The sequence below is a fragment of the Brassica oleracea genome, chromosome C2, assembly GCF_000695525.1.
Source record: "Brassica oleracea var. oleracea cultivar TO1000 chromosome C2, BOL, whole genome shotgun sequence".
In the NCBI taxonomy this organism is placed as follows: Eukaryota; Viridiplantae; Streptophyta; class Magnoliopsida; order Brassicales; family Brassicaceae; genus Brassica; species Brassica oleracea.
Window position 1 is genome coordinate 41,199,598 of NC_027749.1, and position 9,863 is coordinate 41,209,460.

The 9,863-nt window shown below is 33.8% G+C and overlaps 3 protein-coding genes across 3 annotated transcripts; 1 reads left to right on the top strand and 2 right to left on the bottom strand.

Annotated features, from left to right (window-relative positions):
- Positions 1-1,107: 1,107 nt before the first annotated feature.
- Positions 1,108-1,692, bottom strand: LOC106324250. The gene has a single exon (XM_013762249.1). The coding sequence runs from the start codon at positions 1,690-1,692 to the stop codon at positions 1,108-1,110; it is 585 nt and encodes a 194-aa protein (XP_013617703.1).
- Positions 1,693-2,228: 536 nt separating this feature from the next.
- LOC106325366 lies at positions 2,229-3,358 on the top strand. The gene is made up of 2 exons (XM_013763422.1): positions 2,229-2,643; positions 2,767-3,358. The coding sequence occupies exons 1-2, from the start codon at positions 2,288-2,290 to the stop codon at positions 2,957-2,959; spliced, it is 549 nt and encodes a 182-aa protein (XP_013618876.1). The 5' UTR covers positions 2,229-2,287; the 3' UTR covers positions 2,960-3,358.
- Positions 3,359-3,681: 323 nt separating this feature from the next.
- On the bottom strand, positions 3,682-5,608 carry LOC106324788 (probable receptor-like protein kinase At5g47070). Its single transcript, XM_013762772.1, has 4 exons — positions 5,087-5,608; positions 4,727-4,978; positions 4,354-4,476; positions 3,682-4,209 (listed from the first exon to the last, which is right to left on the bottom strand). Exons 1-4 carry the CDS (start codon positions 5,450-5,452, stop codon positions 3,739-3,741), a joined length of 1,212 nt encoding a protein of 403 aa, XP_013618226.1. The 5' UTR covers positions 5,453-5,608; the 3' UTR covers positions 3,682-3,738.
- Positions 5,609-9,863: the final 4,255 nt, after the last annotated feature.

Consider the following 9,863-nt stretch of genomic DNA (forward strand, 5'->3'; position numbering starts at 1 on the left):
TGGACACGAACGGGACGCGAGCTGGAATGGATCGAGTCGCTTCTATCGGGTCGTGGACGTCCTTTGTTGCTTGATCGGGAACGCCTTGATCGTCGGACGCGAGCTGTTTGATGTTGTCGCGAACGAGGAAGAGGTCGCGTGCTGGAGCTGCTCTCGGGTCGCGAACGTCTGAGCTAGGATCAGGAACGCCTTGGGCTGAAGCTGATCGTGGACGCGAGCTGGAACAAATGCCGGAACAAGGGACGCGATCGGGGTTTAGGGTTCGTCGGATCGCCGGCTAGGGTTAGGGTTTTAGGGTTTTTTCGATTTGGGTATTAGCTTAGGGATCTAGAGTTTCGTACTGATAATGTGTTATAAAAGTAATGGAAAAGTCTATCTTTATTCATAACATAGAGGTTCCTTATATAGGAGATTACACCGTCATATATAAATGGAAAGATTACAAATCATAATCTCTTGGTTATGAGCCATCCACAATCTGGTTCATAACAGAAAGGGAATTTTACTTTTAACCAAGCTCTCTCGAAAGTTCCTCTAAAACTAAGTCACGACAAAAATATTTTCTAACGCCTCAATTTATTCCTTGTGTCAATAAAACTAAACGATAAGGAAGGTGTATTGAATCTGAAATTTGAAGTAATTTGATTTTTAATGAGTTTGTAGATGCTTGTAGGAAAATTAGATAATTGGTGTGATTTTTGTTAAAACACTCTAGAATCTCATCTAAAACAGTGAGATTTGGATTTTTATTTTTATAACTAAAAAACTCTCTTCAAACACTCTAGAAACAATTAAAGTACTCTAAAATTTTCAACTTCAATTTTGTTCAATAACAGTAGATTTCAGAGTGTTTTATGAAATGACAAGTTCAATAACATTGGATTTTAAAGTGTTTTTTAAAATCCACGTTTGAATTTTTTTCTTTTGTCATAATGTTGATGTTCATAAGAGAATCACCAGCCAAACGACCGTGAGAAATCAAACAAAAGAAATCATAAAACGACAACACCAATAGGTGCCTTAACCCACGCAGGGGACCAAAAGAAGAAAGCATAAGCTGCATAGAAGATAGCTGAACAGAGATGGAGGAACATTCATCGCTAAGATTTAAAACCCCGCGTTCACTGCATCAACACGGAGTTGTGATGCAAGCCAGGAAGGACCATTGCTTGCGACGTACGATTGGAGTCTCCCATCCCTTGTAACACTGACTGCAATCTCTGTTGCTGGATAATTGCACCCCAGAGGGACAAGATTGAACTGGCATAATTCAAATTGGTGCCTGCGATTCCACAACTGATTAATCAAGGTTCTATGATCCGGAAACGCCCATGGTGTGCCCAAAGCCTCACATGACACCTTCAGAGATAATTCAAACAAAACTTTCTTCCTTTTGAGATGAACCATAGCTTTTGTAGCCCAAGAAAGAGCCTGGAGATCAGCATTGACCGGAGAGGATATATTAGAGAAGGAACGTCGACCATGGCACAAGACAGTACCGAACTTATTCCTTACAATCCAAGCAGCGCCACCTCTCTTGGATATGTTAGAACATGAAGATCCCACATTACATTTTATTATACCAGGAGGCGGTTTTTTCCAGACATGTGGACCTTGATGAACAGGACCTATGCAATCTCGGTTACCATCCATCAGGTTATGGAGTTGTAGCCATTCAGATGCGTCTTCCATAGCTCTGGTATATATTTCTGAAGCTGTCAGTCTAGTTTGTTCAATGCAAAAGAGGTTCCTTGCTTTCCAAATGTGCCAAAGCAACCATGGGAAAATTAATCGAATGGAAGGAGCCAACGCAACCTTGCTGCTGCATGATAGCAAATGATGAAAGTTCAAGAAGACAGAGTTCCTGGAGAGACCTGCAGGAGGTAATGGGAGAAGCGAAAGCTCTCAGACTTCTTTTGCTCTGTGGCAATGAAAAAGCATGTGGCTTATATTTTCATTATCAAGGCCACACAAGGGACAGACCGGATCAAGGCGAATTCCCCTGGATCGAAACAGCGGATCAAGGCGAAATCCACGTTTGAATAACAACGAATTTGTCATTTTAATACAAATCACTTGAAACTCTTAGTTGAATACACTCCTCTTAAAGTATTTTTACTCACAGATTCTCTATTTCTCAAAACTGGCCCCCTAATTTCTTACTCATTAAACCCCCAGAGAAACAAAAGTATCTTTTATTTGCTATAAAAGCCCTCGCACTTACACTGTCCTCGCAAATTCTCCACCCAAAAACTTCTTTTTCTCTCTCTCTCTCAAAATCAGAAACATGGAGGTTTCAGAGAGGAAGCCTTATTTCATCGAAGAAGAAGATGAGTTGGCTTCTTCTTTATCGGAGATGGAGGCTGGGTTTTCTGGTAACAGGGTGAACTCACAAAACGGCATCGTTCCAAGTTTTTTCTCTTACGTCAGAATGAACAGTTTCAGCAAAAACACTAACTCCTATTACAACAACTACAACCATCCAAGTTATTATCATCATCAATACTCTGTTTCCTCTCCGAGATCCGCCGTTTCTGGAAGATTCTATGATTTCAGATTCGATAATCGACAGCCTCATTTCTTGGATTCGTGTTTCCTCTGTCAGAAACCACTCGGTGATAACAGAGACATCTATATGTACAGGTAAAATTTTAGATCTATGCATCAGATTCGCCTTTTAATCAAAAAGAATTGATTTTTTTCTCATTAGCCATGCAAATAATTCATGGGTCTGATTGAAAGTTTTGATTGTGTGTGTAATTGCAGAGGAGACGTACCGTTTTGCAGTGAAGAATGTAGACAAGAACAGATAGAGAGAGATGAAGCAAAAGAGAAGAAACAGAGTCTGTCTTATTCTGTGAAATCAGCAATGAGGAGAAAAGAACAAAGAAGCTCTTCTTCTTCTCCAACTAGATCTCGTGGTTATTCATGTCACAACGGAACTATTGCTGCTGCTTGAGATTCTGAATCTGACGACGAGTTTGGGAATTATAATAATAATAATAAAAAGGAAAACAAAAAGACAAAAACAAAAGAAGAAGTGAGATTGTGTAAGTGTCGAATCTGGTTTTGGGATTCTCTTTTATCTTTTTTTCTAAATCTGAAGACCGCTTTGCTTTAGCTTGAAGTTTCAGGGAAAGCTAAAGATCCGTCAGCTTCTTCATTAGTTTTATTTTTTTGTTTAACTTGAAAGTTTTGGGAGTACATGAGAAGAGAGAAATGTAAATGCCTGTGTGAGTTATAAAGTCCATGGGGCATGCTTGAGTAATCTTCTCGTGTATCTTTTGTGTAAGAAAACAAATACATATGTGACAGTATTACAAGTTCAACCATGAAAATATATATACAAGGTATTAAAATTTATACACTTTATTCTATGTTCTGGCAAACCATGCTTTGTGTTTTGATATTAGATTGAGTGATAGTATCAGTTTTCTTTGCTGTAGTGACAAGAGCTATATTACCAACGTTACTACGCAAGTATTCAACTGAATTTCAATACAACCATCATTTGAAAAGTGTAGCGATTCTTACCTTACTAATTGTTCATGGAAACAAAAGTTAGATGAGACATAACTTGTAACAAATCATTTCCATATATATTCATTTTCCTTAATTTTCTCTAGTATTCATTTTACTTCATGATTTGCATTTACTAACTTATTTGTATAATATTCGATGAAAAAAAAACTTATTTGTATAATATTCACTATGCAAAAAATATTCCGAACTCAAAAATCATTCTCTAACACTAACACCTCCTCTCAAACTCCCCTCCACAGGTCCTGCGGCTCTACTATTGCATCTTACCTGACTACTTTCTTTACTCGCGGCTATATAAGAATCTCCACTATCGCACTCTTCGATAATCTTCTTTAATCTTTCCACTACAATCTCCATCGTGGGCCGCTCTTTATCGTTCTTTTTGAGGCAAAGATCAGCCAGTTTAGCCAAACTCCTCGTTCCAGCAGATGGATAGTTATTACGTAGCCGCGGGTCAACGATCATGCTGAAGCGTCGACTGTCAGGAGGATACTCTTTGACCCATTCCAATAGTCTCCGTTCAGCGGGTGGCTTGTTCCTCTCAATGGTTCGGCGTCCGCTTATGATCTCGTAAAGCACAACACCGAAGCTATATACATCGCTCTTTAACCGCAAATGGCCTGTTTGCACGTATTCAGGAGCTGCATATCCCTCTGTTCCAACTTTCTACAAACAGAACCAAGAAAAAAATCAAGAAGAAGAAACTATCAAACTATTCATCATCTAAAACTATGTAAAAACCATAACCAAACCTAACCAAATGCACACCACAATTAACCCAAGAAGATAAAATAAGTGTTCAATACTTACTGCAGTTGTGACGTGAGTATTGTCGCCCTGAGGTCCTTCTCTTGCAAGCCCAAAGTCCGATAATTTCGGACAAAATTCATCATCTAAAAGCACATTAGAGGATTTGAAGTCACGGTATATCACCTGCCCAACCAATTATACCACACAATGAATCACAAACTAAACTTAAAACCAGACAATGAATATTTGAGAATCCACCACACATTTTCTTTCCCAATGGTTCATAAAACTGTCTCATTCCTAAACTAGTATTCATGTGTGTATGTGTTCACATTGTGCCTGTCCTAAATTACCAAGAACAATCAAAAGTATCCGTCTTAAACCAGGTTTCCTCGAGTGAGTGGGTTTTTGTTTTAGGGTTTAAAGATTGTACCTTGACTTCATGTAGATAAGCCAATCCTTCAGCTGCACCAAGCATGATCTCAAGCCTTTGTTTCCATGGTAATGTGCGAGCTCCACGCGTGAAGAGATGTTCCTCTAAGCTTCGATTAGACATGTACTCATAAACCAAAAGCCTCTCCATCCCGTTCTCCCCATCTTCGGAGCAATAACCTAATAGCTTCACAACGTTCTGATGATTCACTACCCCTAGAAACTCAACTTCTGCTAGCCATTGCTTGTGACCCTAACACACACCATTACAACACAGAAGAAAGAGAAAACATCAAAACTCATAGGAAAGTTTCAGAATGTACATTTAAAAAAAAAACAAACAATCTCTCAATTCAGTTACCTGTAAACCTTGTGGATTGAGTTTCTTGATGGCGACGACAAGTGGAGGATCAGAATCTCTGGTCGTGGGAATCTTTCCTTTATAAACATTACCGAATCCACCATGACCGATCTTAAGCCTTCTGCTAAACCCACAAGTGGCTTCACTGAGTTCTTCGTAAGTGAAAACCCTAAGACTCTGTTCTCTCTCCCTATCCAAGTTTCTGATACTTCGCCCAGAAGGCAAAGATCTCGGCCTGTGGAGATTAAACGACGGCGTTTCACTCTTGTTCCTCTGTCCTGGAGCTGAGTTTTGTGCTTTTCTTCTGTCTTTTTGTTGGTTTCTGGGTTCGGGTTTTTTGGATTTGAGCAAGAACAGACAGTTCATGTCTCAAGGAGAGGAGAGAGAATAAAGATTGAAACTTTGTGTAAGGAAAAACAAGGGGAACATTTATACTATTCTTTGTAGAGAAAAATTGTAGATGGGAAAGTGTCAAAGAGCGTGACGGTATCTTCCTTATCTTTTACAAAGGAAGACGAAGAAATGGCGTAACGGGAAATAGACGTATACGTGTGAAAGGAGAGTGATTGATTATTGATCAATGTAGGACAATTTCAGACTATGTAGTAAGTGTAGGGACTCGTACTGTAATTTTCAAGAGTCATATCAACTTAGTTTTTTTCTTCTTATATTCCTCAATAAATTATTAATCAAAAACTGTATTTTACAACATATTTATTGGAGAACTCTCAGTTAAAGTTTTTCATCCTTAAAGTATCAATTTTTTTTAATGGTTATCTTTAAATAATTTAATCAATCATAAAACAACATATATTACTGGAATTTCTAACAAATTTTGAGAGATACTTTATTATTTCTTATCGTGTTTTTCAATTTTGTATTTATCTCAAAAGTGAGATACCTAAAGTTTTAGATAGTGAAACAAAAATTCAAGAAGGGCAAGGATAAACACAGTAGCATGCTAATTTTCCATCAGATGCCCGAACGCAGTGAGGAGTTCCGTGCTTTAGTTGACGGCACAGAGCGCCACATGAGCCAGCACCACAATCTACTTGTGGTAAAACCTCTCCACACATGTCTCCTTGAATCTCATTCGCCATCAGCCCTGTCAAAAAATACAATTTAAAAACATATAAGTACCATTTGTTTTGGCAGCGGAAACAGTACAGTATTTTAAAAGTTGGTAAAACATCAAACAAACCTAGAGTAAGGATGATAAAGACAGCACAAAAAATGGATTTAGTCATTTTTATATTATAACCGGAGTTCTCAAAATATAAAAAGAATGAGCGTAGTGTAGTACATCATATGTACACACATATTTATATATCATCATCCAGCTCATATTTTCCATTTATGTATATCTTTAGGAAATCAATACATACCATATATGATGGTGCGATATCTGAATGTATCAGACTTTAAATGCATATTTAAGTTGCTATATCTTTCTCGTTAATGTATTATGAAAAATTCAAAAACTAAGAATATGTGCAATATATCTAATATATGCATGAATCTAAGTGTATCTATGTCATAATGAGTGCATCTAAAATCTAGACTATATCTTATTTTAAAAATTTAGGATTCTGCCCTTAGATATTTTATATTTATGGTAACAAATAAATTTTCTTTACAAACCAAAACAAAACTATAAATGCTAATTAACTATTAGCATTTACTTTCGGTAAAACTTTATCATACCCATAATAATTTTTTTTTCGACCAGCTTTTTTTTTGTTTTGAATAATTAGATATTTCTAATCATATGAAGTATACTTAATTTTGCGGGTAATAAATAAATTAAACTAATATAATTTATTTATGAGATACAAATGAATTGATGTGTTATTTTGTAGTGTATTTTCCTAATTCTGAGAAATAACAAAATCATAAAATTTTCTTTTTACAATTTTTATAGTTGAGTTTTATATGGTTGAAACAAATATATGCATCTAAGTAAATAAGTAAATAAATAATCACTAAAAGTTAAAATCTGCAAAGAAAAAAAAAATCTGCAAAGAATAATATTAAAATATGTAATGAGAAATATCTTTCATTTTTCAACTTATATAGTAGTGTTTTTATATAATTGGAACAAATATATGCATCTAAATAATTTAATAAAATATTATCATTAAAAATAAAATGTGGAAAAAATATTAAATTATGTAATGAGAAAATATCTTTAGTATATAAATATAATACTTTAGAATAAATTAAAATTAATACAATATTTTTTCTAAAAAATTAACTTCTTTAAAAATAACTTCATAAATATAAATATAATTTTTTAATAGCATATCTAATATCTATAATTATAACATAAACAATCAATAAATTTTAAACGTATATAGTTATCATATATAAAAACACATAATCTTATAATTAAAAAAGTCTTATAATTAAAAAATGTGTAGAATTTTTTTTAAAAAATAATCACGCGCTTTTTAAAACGCGGGTCAAAATCTAATTTGATCTTAATTGTCATGTTTTGGATGCACAAGAAAAAATTGTCATGTTTTGATGAGCGCCCACGTGCTCAGCTCCCTCACTTGAAAAGACCAAAGATGGATCACAAGAGCATTTCCAATGGAAAGTTGTATCCATTGAAATCGTAAACACACATATATATATATATTATATAGGGAATTTGCACTCCCTATCCAAACCTTATATCATATTTAGGTGTATACCCTATTTCTCCCCATTTTTTACCCCATTTTTACCCCAAAAACAATGGTATCTCAATTCTTTGTGTATATCTACCTAATTAGCTCTATTATATATGCATATGTAATTGTGTTGGGTTCATAATTTTATGAAAAATTCAATCCAATTTTTTTTATTCCAATGGGTAGAACTCTCAATTGGAGATGCTCTTAATGGATACATCTAAGAATAGGGCTGGGCATTTTATCTGATACTCGAACCAGAATCCGAACCCGACCCGAAAAACCTGAACCTGAATCCAAACTGAAGTAGCAAAATACCCAAACATGTTTTGTATTGAACAGGTTTGGATACCCAAACCCGATCGGATATATCCAAACCCGAAATAATACCCAAAGTCATCCAAACATATGTATACTTTAACCCAAATATACATCTTTCATCCAATATGTAATGAATGGTTTCTCTAAACCGATTTTGGTTTAATTAATATTATATAAAACCAATACAAAATCATTATTTTCCCTAACTTAAACATGTGCATATATATATATATATATGTATATGTACTCTTTCTTAAACGTGAGAGATTAAGGCACCATCTATCTACATCTCCCATCTCTCATCTTTTCTTCCTACAAGATCTTATTTTCTAAAATATTGTTATTCTCACGATCCATGTAAAGATTTTTGGAGACATTAGTTGTTGTTGTCATCAACGATAACCACCATCACTGTAACAACCAGAGCTACCTCGAACCATCTAGTCGTTTACAGAGGGGTAGTTTCCATCCATGGAGCTTCCCTTGTTACTTTCGATCTGTTACGTAACGAAAGCAAGAGAAGTAACCGTTTTTTTTTTTGTAATAATTATGTGGCTTTAATTTTTTTTATCAAATACTTTGGTTTTTTCGGTTATATCCAAAATACTCGAATCTAAACTAAAAGTACATGAACCCAACCTGAAGTGTAAAAATACCCGAACGGGTTTTATGCTTCTATACTGAACTACCCGATCCAAACCCGAAAGCCCACCCCTACCTAAGAGCATCTCCAATCCAACCTTAAATCCTCGAATTTTAAGGTTTTGTGTCATTCCAACCCAACTTCAAATTCTCAAATTTTGAAGTTGTGAATAGTGAAACCTCAAATTTGAGGTTTCTATTCACAAACTCAAAACTATCTTTTATTTTCTGTTTGGTCCTTATAGTTATTTCTTTTCATAAATACATATGCTAAACTTAATTTATAATAACTTAAATACACCAAAATAAATTAAAATAAGATAAATATTACATAACATTAAAATAAAGTTCACACAATATAAAAATACATAAAATAAAGTCCACAAAAAATAAAAATTCCCTTTTACAAACTTAGCACAAATTAAAGCAAATTACATAAACATTTAAATATTACATATCTTACAAATTGCGGTAATGAACATACTCGATTTCAATAATTTCTAGCTCGTAATCTACAAATTAAAAATAAGGAAGCTCATTTATCACTTCGGAATGCGTTGATTGAGCACATCCCCTATATATTAATAGAGAAACATTAAAAAAGTTATAACATGTAATTTGTAATAATTAAAAAAATGTCATTTTGAGTTGTCACGTAATTGGAATGTTAATTTTGCTTAAGTGGCGGTTTGAGAATCAATTGGAATTTTTTTAGTCCAAAATTAAATTGTTAAGGAATGTTATATTATATAGTATGTCTATTATATACCATTTATTTATTAAATTGAAATTATTATATATTTTTTTCTTAAGTAAAACATTACCGAATTACCTAATGTGATTAAGATATATAAGACAATTAATGATTTTAAAATAACAAATATTTGTTACAATCTGTATACTTTATATCATTTTTTAAAAATTATTTATTATTAAAATAAATTACACAATTACATTAATCATATAATAAAAATTTAGATTTTTTTGTATATGTTGTATTTGGATTTTTTCAAAACGAGTATAAATTACTAAAACTATTAAAAGTCTCACATAAACTTTTGTGATCAAGGTTTATTTTTTTTCTATAATAAGATACAATGATTATAAAATCATATGAATAAATATTTTTATTTCAATAG